General features: G+C 33.8%; 1 protein-coding gene across 1 annotated transcript; it reads right to left on the minus strand.

Annotated features, from left to right (window-relative positions):
• Window positions 1-5,701: 5,701 nt before the first annotated feature.
• On the minus strand, window positions 5,702-6,499 carry ColSpa_06147 (uncharacterized protein; the record flags this gene model as incomplete). Its single annotated transcript, XM_049272359.1, has 1 exon — window positions 5,702-6,499. One exon carries the CDS (start codon window positions 6,497-6,499, stop codon window positions 5,702-5,704), a length of 798 nt encoding a protein of 265 aa, XP_049128316.1.
• Between the last annotated feature and the right edge of the window lie 10,052 nt (window positions 6,500-16,551).

The following is a 16,551-nucleotide window of genomic DNA, read 5'->3' on the forward strand; positions in this document are numbered from 1 at the left end:
AGCTATAAAGTAATAAATCTTTTTTAGTAGCTATAAATACTTTCTAAAAATACCTTTTTTCTTAAAGCTATAACTTACTTAATATATTCCTTTTTTTTATTACTTTTATTACCTTAGCTTTTAAGAGATTTCTTAGTTTTTTTCCTTTAACCTTTTTAAGTTAATTATTTTTATTATCCTTTTAGTATAAAATTATTAGTATTAAAGGTAAGCTACTTAAAGGTAATACTTTTATATAAGTAAATAGCTAATTAAAATTAAATAAAAGATATTATTATTACTTTAATAGTTAATATACCTATAGATAAAGAGAAATTAGAACGTATTAAAGGCTAAAGTTATATAAAGTAATAAGGTTAATAATAAGTATAAATAAAAGTAAGTATTAACTGTTATTTTAATTTGCCTTTTCCCCTAGGTCTGTTATAGCTACTCCTTATATGCCTTCTAGGTCTTTTCCCCTTAACTAAGCTTAGTTCCCCTGGCTATAACATTAATTTAGTAGCGTTATATTATTGCTTTTCTTTAACGTCAATCTTTGTGGCTAACCTTTATTGTTGGAGTCTATGTTAGCCGCTTAGCTAGAATCCCTTTGTAATCCCTTGACTATGTGTTGGTGCGGCCCCCAGCTACCCCGCCGACGGCCCTACTAGTGCCGCGCCGGTGCCCCCTCCCCTCTGGGCGCCTGACAACTTGCAGACCTTATTGGTATCTCACTGGGGCTGGCTATTATCTTCTACGGTCTTTTAATCAAACGTGAGTCTAGCTCGCAGTGCTCGCCTATCCCCGTCTCTGCTGACTTTGCTAGTGTGTGAGCTTAGCGTGGGAGTCTACATGTGGCAGGTCAAACGCGCCGATTATTCTCCTGCATTTCTGCTGGTGCATCCCTTGTTGCATATTAGAACTGATCTGAGCTACCACCAGCAATTCAGGCTATCCACGACTAAGCATCCAGCATAGCTTGATTGCGATTGTTGTCTATTCCCTTAGCGTTACGACGGCGAAACTCTCCCTGCTTGTCCTCTACCTACGTCTTTTGCTAGATTGGTGGTTTAGAATTGTTACCATGATGTTTAATGGCTTTGCTATGGCCTATGCCTTAACATTCTTGCTCTTGATTGTGCTTAGTTGCAGACTGATTTGAGCCTCGTGGGATCTTTCGGCGAGGGTAGGGGCGACATGCGTTGATAAGAACATAGTCTATCTGGTTCTTAGTGGAACTAATATTATGATGGATATCGTTTGTCTGACCCTCCCCTTCAAAATCATCATCCCTCTCCAGATGGCTAGGAGGCAGAAATTGTCTCTAATTCTTCTTTTCGCCACAGGCGGATTGTGAGTTGACACACTCTTTCATCGTTGTGGAAGCTGTGATGTTGCTGACAATCCCATAGCGTATGTATTTGTGCCATCAGACGCACGATTCTTCTCCTACCGCTATTCACAAGGAGGGATTACACCTTTGATATCAAAAAACAATTAAACTGGGCATCAGTCGAAGTGAATGCCGGGGTCGTTTGCGCGTCTGTTCCTGCCCTTAAGCCGTTTGTCATGCGGTACCTACCCAGTTTTGTTACTTCTCGCATCGTTGGCTGCTCTAAGTCCAGTGAATCGAATCTGAACCATTAAAACTTTCAAACCATGAACCCTTACTCAACGACAATTGAAAATAACAAAAAACGCCATAATGTTTAGTACTAGGCCTATGAGTTGCGTTTGCACAACGACTTCTCACTTTCGTTAAACGAGATGCCGAAGAACGGCATGAACGAGGACATCGCGAAACTTTGGTCAGGCAACGCGTTTCGCAGAGACTGCGCGGGACATCGCGAAACCATTATCGAATCGAAACAAAGTGGCGAGGATGGCAGCAGTGTTGACAGTGTTGTCCCAATCTGCCTCAGCGAGTGGCAAGCATGAGTATCAGGGTCACAACAGAAACAAGGGTTGAGTACGAAACTTTATAATCCGCTCTCTTGATTGTTATGTTTGCGGGTGGGCGGTGATTTGCGATTTTTGGGTGGTATTTTCTCTGCTTAGATCCATAAGAAGCCGTCTTCATTGAGTGAACTTATGTCTGGTATTTATCTTTTATTAAGTGATCTAGAGTCTCTATTTGGTCTTCAGGTGCATGATGTCTCTAAGGTCCTTGACTTCTGTTCCTGGACGAGTTGCGACAGGCTTTGACTTTCTGTTGCTATACTTCATTCTTTTCTCAGGCCCCTTTCCTTTCTTTCCAAAGCGTCTAAAATATAGTCTCTAATGATTAGGAACATTTTGAAGGCGTGGCCTGAGTTGCTGATAGTAAGGAGAAGGGATTAGTGTTTTGGATGGTTATTAATTAGCTAGTAGGCGCTAGGAGAGTTGGTATACCAATAGACTCTAGCGCTGAGGAGTGGCTGCCCTGAAAACTGAGGCATGATAGTTTTAACGAAGCGTTTGATAGTATTTGCGGCTTTGTTAAGGATACTATTGTCTGGATATATGCTTATATATTAAGGGATTAAATAGTGTTCTACTTTGCCTAAGGGATTAACCCACCCATCCCACAAGAGAGCCACCCCCACATCCGAGCCATCCGAAATTGCTGCATCGTCAAGAACATCCCTTTTTTCAAACTATTGCAACAATTGCTATTTGTCGCCGAACAACGCCATCTTTTTAGGATACCTTCTCTATTACACCATGAAGCAATACACTGAGTTTGAGCTCCAACGAGCCCTTGCAGACGTAGCAGATGGCTGCCCTATCCGCCAGGCTGCTCGTAACTGGGGTATACCATACCAGACCCTTCAGCATTAGCTGCACGGCAGGCAAAGCAAAAATACTGCGTGGGTTGATTATCAGCGATTATCGCAGTCACAGGAGGCTAATCTGGCTACTTATATATCTACCCAAGCTGCCCTAGGCAATGCCCTTACCCATCAGCAAGTAAAGGGCCTAGTAGAGCGTATAACAGGCAATACCCAGCGACCTCTAGGGAAGAGATAGATAGCTCGATTCCTGCGGCAATACCTATTAATCAGGACCTAAAGATACTAATCGATTGATTCTAGGCGATATAGAGCCTATACTGTAGATGCTATCCAAGAATAGTTCAGTTATCTAGATCTGCTAGCAATTAAGGGTATCTATTTATCTAACTAATAGAATATAGATGAGACTAGCATTATAGAAGGCAAAAGAAGTAATAGGCTAGTACTAGGCTCTATAGCATTACAATATATCTAAAAAAAACAGCCTAGATCTAGGGCATAGATATTACTGATTAAGTGTATATCTACTACTAAGACCTCTTTACTTCTTTTTATTATATATAAGGGCAAGTCAGTCTAGGCTTAGTGGTTCTTATCGTCCAACCTATCTAGATATGCTAGCTAGCATTTTACAGCATTAAATAATAGCTAAACAAATAACTAGATTACATTTAAGTAGCTAAAGAAGGTCTTTATCCCAGGGACTATACCTAGCTAGCTAGATAAGGCTAGGCTACTGATTCTAGACGGCTATTACAGCTATATAACAATAGACTTTATATAGTAATACTTCTAGTATTATATCTATCTACTGTTTTTATTACTATATTCCTTTATTATCCTCTAGCCTCTAAATATATTAGTCTTTAGCTTATTAAAGCAGGTATATTAGAAAAGAGTTAAAAGTCTAAGTAACTAGATAAGTAACTTAACTATTATTAGTAAAAAAGTATTTTTAGACTATTATTTTAATATATATAAAACAGTAATAATAACCTAGAACATAAAGTCTAACTAGAAATAGGCTAGGTTATAGCTAGTATCTATATAATACCCTTTATCTAACTCCTTAGTATTAAAAGCATTATCTAGCTAGCTAGCTAGCTAGCAAAACAGTAGCTAGTAATAGAATAAGGCAATATCTGCTATCCTATGGTTAACCCCTTATTACTCTGCTGATCTGTAGCATTAGTTATATCTATTTAACCAGCTAGGCAAAGATACCTTAAATACCTATACTATCCGTTACCTATCTAAAAAGCTACAAAAGGGATATAATGAGCAGGCATCTAGACTAGCAATTACAGAGCAACAAGCTAGCGATCTGCAGGCCTGTCTAGATAACTAGCACAAGGGCAAGAGGAAAAAGGTCCCTACTTCTCCTACAGCACCTTCGCAACAATAGCCTATATCCAGCGGGCACAAAATACGGATATCAGCAATACAGATAGTCTAGATGAATCTAGCGCATCTGAATTATCTAGTAAAGCCGAAAGTTGCATCTGGGTGGGTGGAAGAGGGAGTGAAATAAGTGGTGATAGTGGTAGTGATGGTGGTGCCGATGGTGGCTCGGATATGGGGGTGGCTCGTTAACAGGGTGGTTGTGTTAATATAAGTCTTAGTATAGTATTAGTAGCCTAGGGATCTATTATTAATATTTATTTACTCTTTAAAATAGTTAATAACTTTTTATATTATATTAATAGATTCTAATTTACTAGTTTTAAGATCTAGTTTAAAAGTAAAACTTAACTTAAGTTATCTATAATAAAAATCTTTTTTTACTAAGTAACTTTATTATTATTCAGTTTAAAATAAGCTAAAAACTAATACTTTATCTATATCTCCTTAGATAATTCAAGAAATATAGCTAGCGATACTGCTCTAGTGTAGAGTATATACCTATCTATATATATTATGTCGCCTAAAGCAACCTTGATTCTATCAAGGTTACCTAAACTATTGAGATTTAGCCTAGTCATGGTGCCCCTAGGTCTTGATATAAACCTGACACTTATATCTAGTGCCTTTTGACCTTATTTCTTGAGTGACTTCTTGGTATGTGCTTAGCTGCCTTGGCTGTTCTAGAGGCCCTTCTATTTCTTGATTCCATCTGTATTGCGTAGCTGGGGGATGTGCTTTGTAATCTGCTCTTTGCACTCAACCAGCTCGAGACTGCCAGCTTGCCTGGCCTTTCTCAAGTTCTCGTAAGACTCTTTGAGATGCTTATCTGCTAGAGGATCTCCCAACGTTGTCACGATGCGACCCTGGCCAAGGTGTGAGGAATCAATTGCCAAAGATGACCGTAGCTAAGTAAGGCTGGGGCCGTCAACTCACCGTTTCATGGAAGATACCACTCCATTCCGGTTGTCTCCAAGAATTGAGCGATTCAAGCGCTAGGTTGGTGTAGAGAGGCTCGTCAAATGTGCTCACGGATAATACTCACGTGCCGATGATTGCGATACTCGAGGTCTTCGACAAGGAGGGGTTGCGGTCGGCCATGCTTGCACGAATGCTCTTTATTATCTTAAGTTATCTTAAGGCAAAGAGACAAGATGAGGCAAGGCCCTGTAAATTGTGGCAGCAATATCGGAAGCAGAGATGTACTAGCAGCTAAACAAATCAGATAACAAAACCCTAAGTGGTGACGGGTGATGAGATTCTGGCTGGTAATCCTATAGTTATTAAAATAAAGACAGGTGAAGAGTACTACAAAAAGCATGATAGCGCAAGGTACAAAAACACTTCATATGATGCAAATTGCTGCTAAGGTGATACTTTGAGCTTAAGATCAATATCAACTACGGCACTTTTAATTTAACGGCCTACTAAACTATGCAGTGATATTAAAGTTTATGTCTAAAGATAAATGTTCAACGTAGGATAAAGACACCCTAGGTGGAAGATGCGTCTACAGGAATTGCTATAAGAATCCAAGTAGGTGTCTATAAACTACAGGCTTGAGGACCGTTGTCCTTAAGGCTACTGAGTGAACAAAACGATGCATGAGGATAGTAGTCACCCATAATGGCAACTGTCGCGTCTAGAGAGGACCCAGGGGGTACTCTTTTGACACCCTCGGAAAAGCCATCGGCGGTAATCATCTGGCGGAAGATAAGTCCGTGATTCGTGTCAGGATAATCAACCGAAAATGGTATGAAAGTCGAGTTTGGTATCCCCTGAATTACATCTCGCTGCGCTTCAGTACCCACGATGGCGAGGTACTTGTGCTGTTCGTCCAGCTGGAATTGGCTGTCGTGGCGGCAACCGACGTCTCCTGCCTTATTGACCACTACCGGATACGGGGCCTGCATGATCGAGTTGCAGAGAGACCAGTACCTCACGTCGGCATCATCTGTTGGCCACACACTGGGGGAGTCACCCAATGGAGACCTAGGCGAACGGCCCTGGATGACAAGAACCGTATCACCTTGCGGTGGTTTGACAGGGGCAAAGAGATAGGCTGTGTCGCCGTTGGCTTGGACATCGGTATCGTTGTAGCGGAGGAAGGTGACGTTGTCGAAAGAAGGTAGGGGCGCAGAAGGGATCGGGGCTTCCGGTGCAGGTGCCGCGCAAGGCTTGAGAACCTTCGAGACCCCATCGATATTAACAATAATAGTCGGTGGTGCATTCGCCGTTGCATTAACATATGTCCGCCAAGTTATCTGAGCCGCCGCGCCAGGCTTGGTGCCTTCGGGTGCAAGAGGTAATATGTTGGCTTTTTCTGAAGCACCAAGGGCCATGCTGCCGTTGACTGAGGGAAGTTCCACACCGACAGTGAAATTCCCCCCCGGTTTGCCATCCTGTTGCCAGGGATTGATGCTTCCGGCATCAGGGACAATTTCAAAGTCCGGCAAGATCGAGCTAGACCCAAGAGATGTCGTGAATGTACCACCGGCTGAATTAAAGACGGCCAAAGAGACATATCTTGCGTCAGGGAAAGTTCCCATCATCGTTAAGCTCATGTTGTCTTCAATAGTAAAGTCGAACGTCCAGTAGGTGGCAGCTGTGTCTACCATTGCCGCATTGTAGAACAGGTAACTATTCCCGATCCAGGAACAGGCGGGAAAATTCGGCGTAGATTTGGCTGCTCTGGCTGAGGCAGAAGCTAGCGACAACATCAGAAGCCAACTAAAATTTCCGCTGCGGAGTCCGGCAGGCTGTCGGGAACTGATGTAAGTAGACATTTTCGGCTGAGGCCAGGCAGAAGAAAGAGAAGGGAAGAGCCGTATTTTCTTGATTGACCTGACTTGGAATTGGTCATATTCTTGAGGTATGAGGTCGGAGGACATCTGGATATCTTATAGTCTACAGGCTAGGGCGTCTAACTAAAGTCAACACTAAGTAACATGTCATCCGAGGTCAGTAACCCTAGTCTGGAAACCTTGCGCTGATAATTTTGCGGATTATTAATATTGGCAGAAGATTGTTGGCCTCCTATGTGCTCTGAGGCGCAGTCCTGGACCAAATCCTGGCCGATGTGACAGTATTTCTCTATGGCAAGGGAAGAGATAACTATTAACGTCTTTTCTTAAATTAAAGTACGGTGGTCCCGGACCGAAGTTTTACGAGCCTGTCAGTCATTGTTGCCAAACTGCAGCATGCTCTCTGTATCTCTGGCTGCTGGACACTTTGCCCAACTTAGTTACGGACGCGTATGTGGGTATGTAGGCACGCAACCCAAGAAGCTTCGTAAACTTACCCTTGTCGACTATGGACCAGTAGACCATGGGCCATGGATTCAATTGGCCGACCCCGCTCTTAGCAAAAATGACGTCAGTTGCTGCAATTAGGGAAACCGGCAGAGTGTAATATTCGTTTTCTCGTTTAGCGTTCGTTTAACCCAGAAGTGCGTGACGGCCGGAAGGCTCGCTAAACATATTGCCTCCGGCGCCACTATATATTTCCATGTCCAGGCTATAGCATTTAGAAGCGAATACGCGCATCGGGAGCGCGGCTTCTGATTGAGCGCGGACAATGAACGCGGTTCGTCAGCCACCACAACCACATTACATTACCTATAGTTTAGTATAGAGCCACATACGCTCGGCATAACAATTTCTTACCAGTCAGATAGCATTTCAAGTGGGACTCTCTGCACTTCTCGCTGACTTTTTCAAAGTTCTCGTTGGTTCTTTAACGCTTCTTTCGCGGGAGAAAGTCAAGTTTAGGGGCATCCATGTTAGTGTTTGGGCTGCATCAGAGGTATGATGCCATACTGTGGCATCCATACTGGATAATCATATTCCATCTAAACCATGGATTAAGAATTAGCTGAATTTAGAATTCAGTATTTAGTTTCTAGGATTAGGTCAACTCAGTCGTGATGACCTGACATTACCTTGTCCCGGCCAGGCACGATTGGTGCACCACAACGCACCCGAAGGTGCCCGTCCAGGCCCCACTACTATGCTAGCTGTGGACCTCGGGGATACGTGTTTCAGGGCCTTCGTTCCTGGCAGGTGAGGTGACTTCCCGGCAAGGCCGCGAAATTGACCGCATTTAATTTAGTAGTAGGCAAGACATCCGAGCGGCCTACTAACAGTCGTCGAAGTGTCACTCCCGGTCGGCCTGCCAGAGCCGCCGCCGAGATAACTCCACAATCGACGCCCGTCATGCTGCCGTCAAAGGATCCCAAAGCATTTCCAACATTTTACAACCGCAAAACAACTGGCATAAAGATAGGCCACTAGTAAGGTGTGTGTACTGTAGCAATTCTGTGAAGAGCGTCAGCGGCATGAAAACCACATGTTAAGGACGCGGATCCTTCTCACTCAAAACTGGCGTTTGACGGATTGTGAACAACCTCGATTCCATCTGGGCGCAAGCTTTGTCTCCGACGTTGTACTTTGATGGCAACAAGGTACAAAGTAACAAGCACGACGGCAACGCTGGCGGTCCAGAAAGCCCCTCGGATTATAGAGGCAGTGCCATGAGAAGAAATCATTTTGTGCCCAACGCGAAAAGGATCCTTAGAGGATGGTTGAAGCTCATAGAAATGGTTCTTGGAGTATGTAAGTAACTGAGGCCGACGATATTGAAGGGAAAAGCAGTAAGCGGCATGTCGGATGAACGAAGGATTAGGGCCGTCCCAGTGGGCCGTCCCAGTGGGCCGTCCCAGTTTCTTAGGACTATTACCACTGCTTTGTGTATACTACAAGCACAGCCTGCATTTAACTAAAACTAGTGATGACGGCCTATATAATTGGCAAGGACTAAGGATGGACGGCATGCTCTTTTGGTGATTCAACGAGGTGATGGGCACGTGCGCGGGCTGCCTGTGCTTTTCGGTTAGCACTTAGCCTCTCTAATTCTGTCGAAGTACGTCAATTGATAGGATATCCTTGTTGTGACTATTGCTTGTGTATCTGCTATTGTGTGTGGGAGAGTCCCCTCTTCCGGCGGACCCCCCCCCTTTGCCTAGTACTAAGATGCACGTGCCATCGGATTTCGCGTATTTAGCTGGCGAAATCCGTCCAAGGTATGTATCCGTCATTTTGCCGAATTGCCCCACTTTCGTTGTGCGCGCAGCCACATTGCCCACTTCAACAAATTCTCCCCGGTAATTGGGTGCCTACACTGCAGTACAACAGGGCAAGGTTGGAAAGAATTGAGGCTCGAAAGGCTCAGTGAATTCTCAGGCAATATTTTGGGCGGCACCAAGTCGGCGAAGCTGCACCTCAGCTTGAGCTACATACTGTTTACTTTGACGTCTATCGATAGCCAGAACCTCCACTGGGTGCAGTTGCATAGCTATCCCACAGAGCGCTGTTTCTTCTTTGTAAGAGCCTGATCGATGACTGCGTTATAAGTGCGGTAATGGCTGTACCATAGTAAAAAATACCTCAGGTTGAAATTAAGTAGAGTTTCCTGTATTATTAAGGCTTAAATTAGGTAATGTATTGCTGTTATCTCTGTGGAGGTTATTATCTTCACTACTTTCCCTTTTCTCTAAGCTAAATAAGCTTTATTTCCCTTTACTTTTATCTATATTATTATTTTTTATTAGATTACTATAAATAATTATTATAATTACTTATACCTTTATAATAAGTGACTAGTAGAGCAAAAAAGGGCTTTTTATTAATATAAAGGGCTTTATTGTTATTTAACTAATTACTTTAGCTTTTATTACTAATAAATAAAAAGACCTATTATATTAATTAGAAAGAAAGCTAATAAAGAAGTAATAGCTTAATAAAGAGGTTATTTAAGATGTTATTAAAGTTTATAATAAAGATAATAATAAAAAATATAATAAAGTTAATAATAAATCTTTAAGTAGTATATTGCTTTTTTTTAAAGATTTATTTAGTTAATAAATACTAATATACTTTTATATTATTTAGACTTTAGAGCTTACTTATTGCTTTATAGAGAAGCTTTTTAATCTATACTATAATAAAAACCTTAATACTAATAAGGCTATTATAAAAAAGCTAGTCTTTAAAGATCTTATAGTATAAATTAATATTAAAGGCTAGTTTATTAGTCTTATAACTAGTAAGTAAATAAAAAATAAGTATAATAGTAAAAAAAAAAGGTTTTTTATTTAGACGTCTATTACTTATAAGTTAAGTAATACGTTTAATGAAGATAATAGAAAGGTCTTTTGTAGTAATAAGGTAAGAGAGAACTTTTTAATTACTTACTTAAAGTATAAGTAAGTTTTTAAAAAAGGATTAGGACTACTAGATCTATATAAAGAGATATAAGGTATAAATACTAGGAAAGGTAGTACTATATTATTAGTTAATAAGGTTATATATAGCTAAGAGATTAACTTTAAGGTAAATAAGAATAAGAAAGATAATAGAAATAATAATAATAACTTAAGGGATATATAAGAAAGTTAGTCTTTTTATATATTATTATAGTTATTTATATTATTTCTTAGTATTTTTATATTTTTATAAAACTAATAATTTAATAAATAATTCTAATAATAATATATTTTTATTAATAATAATAAGTTACTAAAAAAAAGACTTATTATTATTAAAGCTAATATTTATATTAATAAATTAATATAAAAGCTTAAAAATAAATACTTTAGTAATAAAAAGGAGATACTAAAGTTAAAGTTATAAGAAAAAGAAAAAGAAAAAAAATAACTATTATAAAAAAAAGCTAAAGTTAATAAGGTAATAAAAGACTTTATAAAGTTTAAAAAAGATCTTAATTATAATATTTATTTCGTTATTTTAAACTAATTAATAATAAAAAAAAAAAAACTAGTAGTTTTAAGAGTAAAGTATTAAAATTTATTACTAAGTAATAAGTTAAAGAAGGTATATTATATAAAGGTTTATAGGTAAAAAGTTAAATATTAGTAATAAGATTTTTCTATTTATAGTAATTTTTTATAGTAATTCTTAGTACTAGCCTATTTATAAAAATATCTTTTAAGTAGTATTTTTATTTCTTTTTATAGTATCTCTCTTAACTATTAGACTATAGTTCTTTTTTTAAAGCCTTATTAGACTATAGTTCTCTTTTTAAAGCCTTTTATAGCGTTACTTAAGTATAAGCTTTTATATAGTAGTTAAGCTAGTTTTTTTTTTCTTTTACTTAAACTAGAACTAGAACTAAATAGCTCTTATTTAAGAGACTGAAAGGACTTTAAAGGAGGTTAATAATAGTACTAGTTTTTACTTATTAGCTTTATAGTAAAAAGAATAAACTTAATATAGTTTATATTTTTTTTATAATAATAATTTTCTTAATATAAATAATAGCTAACTAGATAGCTAAAAAGATATAGGTTAATTATTATAGTAATTAATTATAGTAATTATATACCTTTAAATATAGCTATAAAATAAGTTTTAGTAACCTTTTAAAGTATAAAAATAGTTATTTTTTAAAAGTAAAAATTATTTTATTAAGAAATATTATATATAATCTTTTTATAAAGACGTTAAAAGGGTACTTTTATTATTAAAAGGTTAATTAATTTTTAATACTTATAGATTTTATAAAAAGTAATAACTAAGAGTAAATTAGTATTATAGTAATTACTTATAGTAATTAAATAAATATTTATTACTAGCCTTTTAGTGTCTTTTTTTTAGAGGGGTAGCTATGACCTTTTTAGGCGTTTTTTTAGTAGCCTTTTTAGTTAAGGGTTTCTTTACTAGGGCTTTAATAGTAAAGAACTTTTTAGTACTATTTTTTTTATAAGGGGCTTTTTAGTACCCTTTTTTAAAGGGTATTTATAAAAAACTTAAGTTATTAGTATTATAATAAGTCTAAATAGTTAATAATTTTTAAAAAAAATAAAATAAAAAAAGAAATAACTTATAAAAGTTATTATTATTATTATTATTATTATTAAAAAAGAAAAAGTAAAGTTAAAAAAAAAGAAAAAGAGAAAATAAATAAAAAAATATAAGTAAAGTAAATATAATTAATAGTTAAGGAAAATATAAAAAATAAAGTAATTTATAGTTATTTTATTTATTATTTTTAACTTATTTTTACTTTTTTTTTTTTTTAATTTTACTTTTTTTTTTTTAATAATAATAATAATAACTTTAAAAAAAAATTAATTTAAAGGTAAAAAACTAATTATTTTATTTATTTTAAAAGTATTTTAACTTTTATTTAATTTTTTATTTACTATTAAGGATATTTTTCTCTTAGCTTTTATAAGGTCTATTTATATTTATCTATTTATAGTAATTAATTATAGTAACTTAACTAATATTTCTTTAGGCTATTTACTAGGCTTTAGTACTAGTATAAAGCAGAAGGCTAATAATAGCTACTTTAAGAATATATATACTAAAAAAGCTTATAAGTATATTAAAAAAATAATAAAGGAAATAAAAGAGCTTAAGAGAGCTAAAAAGTCCTTTATTACTTAGAAAAATTATAAGCTAGTTACTCTTAAGAAGTCTTAGCTATATATTAATAGTATAGCTTTAGTTAAGGCTAATATAAAGGCTAAGGTAATTAATAACGTTATTATTATAATATAAATAACCTTTTTTTTATCTATTTTATACTTATTTTTAACCTTAAAAATAAATAAATAAAAAGTAATTATTTAAGAATTATTATTATATAATTTAGTCTTTATTAAGCCTTTTTTAAGAGCTAAGCCTTTATTTAAGTTAATAATAATAATTAAGTTATTTAGAATAATAATAATAATAATAACTAAAAAAAAATTCTTTTTTTTAGCTTAAAAGAATAAATAAAAGAAAAGCTAACTAATTTTAAAGATTATTATAACTTTAAGGTTAGTTCTTTTTTTATTAAAAGTATTAATATTTAGTAAAAAATATAAGTACTTATTACTAAATATAAAAAAGTAAATAATTACTATAAAAGATTATTATAAATTACTAATAAAACTAAGATCTTATTTACTAAGAGTACTATTATATAATTAACTACTAATATATAGCTTTTAACTAGCTTTTTACTAAGGTTTATTATTTAAAGGTTTAACTTTCTATTTACCTTAAAGTTACTTTTAAAGTAGGTTTTTTTTAGTTTAGTTAAAGTTTACTAGCTATTATAAATATCTTTATAAAAAAAGAATTTTTTCTCTAGTTAATCTTAACTAAATATTAAAAGGTTTTTACTTTTAGAGACTATAAGCTTTTAAAAATTATTTTTTATTTTTATTAAAAAAAAAATAAATAAAATTAAAATTTTATAACTAATAGACTTTATTAATTAATTATTTTTTAGGTAATTTATTTTCTAATATTATCTTATTATAGGTTAATAAAGTAAAGGTTTTCTTTATACTATTTAATATTACTATTTAACTTAAGACTTTAAGTTAACTATTAAGTAGTTAGTTAAAGAAGTAAGCTAATTACTATAACTAATTATTATAAATTATTAATATAAATATAGGTTTAAAGCTTTTTTACTTTATCTTCTTAAAAGGAGATTTTTTTTAGTCTTATAAAAATATAAAATAAAGTTACTTTTAACTTAGAAGTAACTATAAGATTTAGTTATTTAATAATAAAGGCTTTTAAGCCTCTATAAGAGGTTTTATTACTTTATTTTTAGCTTTAGTTATTTATTAAGGTATACTTAACTTTTTAAAAAAAGGTTTCTAGTATAGCTTATAAAGCTATATAAGCTTATAACTTTAATTTTATTAGAGAAATAGTAAAAAATATTTAAAGAAGAGAAGTATAAATTATAGTAATTAATTATAATAATTTTTATTTTTTTTATACTTATTATTATTCTTATATTACTTTAATTATCTTTTTATAAATTTATTTTATACTTTAACTTAAATACTACTTATTAGCCTTTTTATTAACTTTATTTATATTAAGCTAATTTTTTATATTATTATTATATTTTTTATTTTTAGTATAATAAAATAAAAAGTTATATAGGCTTATTATTATATAAATAATTTATACTTATATATTTAAGTTATACTTTAAAGCTAAAAAAGTAATTATTTTTTATTTTTGTTTTAAGTAACTAAATATTTACTTAATAATTATTTAAAGATAATTATACTAAAAATTATATAACTTTTAAGTTATTTTTAGTAATTTATTTATATTCTTAAAATCTTATAAATAATAATAAGTTTTTAAATAAAAAATAATAATATTATTTTAAGCACTAAACCTTATATTCTTTAAGAAATACTAGTCTTTAAGGACTTTAAACTTTTTAATATTTATAAAATTAATTAAACTAGTATTATAAATTAATCCTTTAGCTTTAATAAATATAAATAAAAAGCTATTATTAAAATAAATAATAATAAAAATATTTTAAAAAACTATTTTTTTTTAATTATATTACTTTTTTTAAGTAATAGTAGAAATATATATACTAATAAGTATACTATTAATTACTTTAATATAATTAGTAAAATATTTACTTAGTTTTTTATTATTTTTAATTTTTTTTAAAATTTTAGTTTTTATATAAAAAATAATATATACTTTATAAAGCTTTATAAAATATAATAAAACTTTATTTTAAATTAAAAATATAATTAATTAATTAATATAAAAAAAAAAATAATAACTTATTAACTAAAATTATTATTATAAAATAAAATAAATAAATAAATAAGTACTTTTTATTTAATAAAAAAGTTTTAAAATAACTATAAAAGTATATTATTTATAAGTTATTTTAATAATACTTAAAATTATTATTTATTAAAATAAAAAAAATATAAAAAATAATAGTTTAAACTAAAAAAAAGCTTTTAATATATTTAATATATAGTTATAATATTACTATTATTAATAACTTTTTTTTTATTTTTATTTTTATTAACTTAATATTTTATTATAATAATATTAAATATAACTATTATAATAAAATAATTAAATTTTATAATAAATTATTTATAATAATTAATTATAATAATAAATAATGAAAAAATAGTTTTTAAAGTATAATAATAACTATAATAATATTAATATAAGTTTTAAATATAATAAGAATTTATATAAAAAAATAAAAATTAACTAATAATTTATATTATATAAAATCTTTTTTTATTAAAGTATATAATAAATATATAATAATATAAAGTTCTATAATTTAGAATTATAATTATAATATATTTTCTTATTTTAGGCCTAGTGTAATATAATTTGAGTTTAGAGGGTACTTATAGCTAGTGTTATTGCATATTTGAAATTCTTATTGCATATTTCAGTTCTTACCGCAGTCATCGATCACGCCCTAAATCATTATCCACGCCACAGTAGTCCTGCAGTCTGCATTTTTGGGAAGAATTATCACCAATAGACGCAGAAACTATGACCATTAATCTAACGCTGTCTTGAGCACTGCCTCTTCAAACTTCCCATCGTACGTTTTCGCCGCTACTGTGGTGTCGTTAACTGAGAGTATGCAGTGCTATAGAGCCAAAGATAAAGGGGAGCCACTGCTTTGACCAGGATAAGAATCCAGCCGACCGACACCGTTGTCTCAGGCAACAAGTAGAGACTGTAAGTCTTTTGCTCGTCCTATCGATGGTAGAGAAAGATGTTGTTGCAGCCAACCAGCATTCCATCGCGGGGTCAAGATGCGTGGTGTCACATGGGCAGCAAGCTGCACTACGGAACGGGTCCTCCAATAATCTGCACCGTGCAGGGCTGTGCTGCATCTTGCTGGTTAGAACATCAGTCCAAATTTGATTATGCCAAGTCTGTTCTTTCGGCTTATCAATGCGTGCGCGGTATGTCTGCTGCCTGCACGAAGCCTGACGACGGAAAACGACTCAACGAGACATGCTCTCTTGCGTACTCACTTATGTCTATATGGAGATTGGTCTGATCCACCTGGTTGACAATCACGACTGGTTGTGGATGGTAATGTCGGCCTAAGGTGCTGCGTCCGCTCCATCAGCGCTTGCTCACAACTACAATGAAAAGCTTAATCAGCACCTGGACGGCTGACAGAGAATAAAACACAGACGGCAGTGAAATGTATGCTTGCAGGCAGCTGACAAAAAGCAAGAAGAATTTTAGTAGTCATCACTTGTGAATGGATGTTTGTGTTGAGTTGTTTGACAATAAGGGAAGTGAGGGGTACTGATGTGAGCGACCTTTTCCATATCGCAGCTACACGAGAGCAATGCAACTAAGCCCTCGAATGGGTGAAGGAAAAACTTGATTGATATGATATGGTTTATGGTGATGCCAAGCTAGTATCATGCTAGTGGCTCATGCGGAATCCACTGCATCTTGTCTGCATACTAGGGACGGAGTGCTCTTGCTCCAAGGAGTGTGCCAAGAGCGCCGATGTGATCTACATGGGTTGAGAATGGTCG

The sequence above is a fragment of the Colletotrichum spaethianum genome, assembly GCF_022836535.1.
Source record: "Colletotrichum spaethianum MAFF 239500 DNA, contig14, whole genome shotgun sequence".
NCBI lineage: Eukaryota > Fungi > Ascomycota > Sordariomycetes > Glomerellales > Glomerellaceae > Colletotrichum > Colletotrichum spaethianum.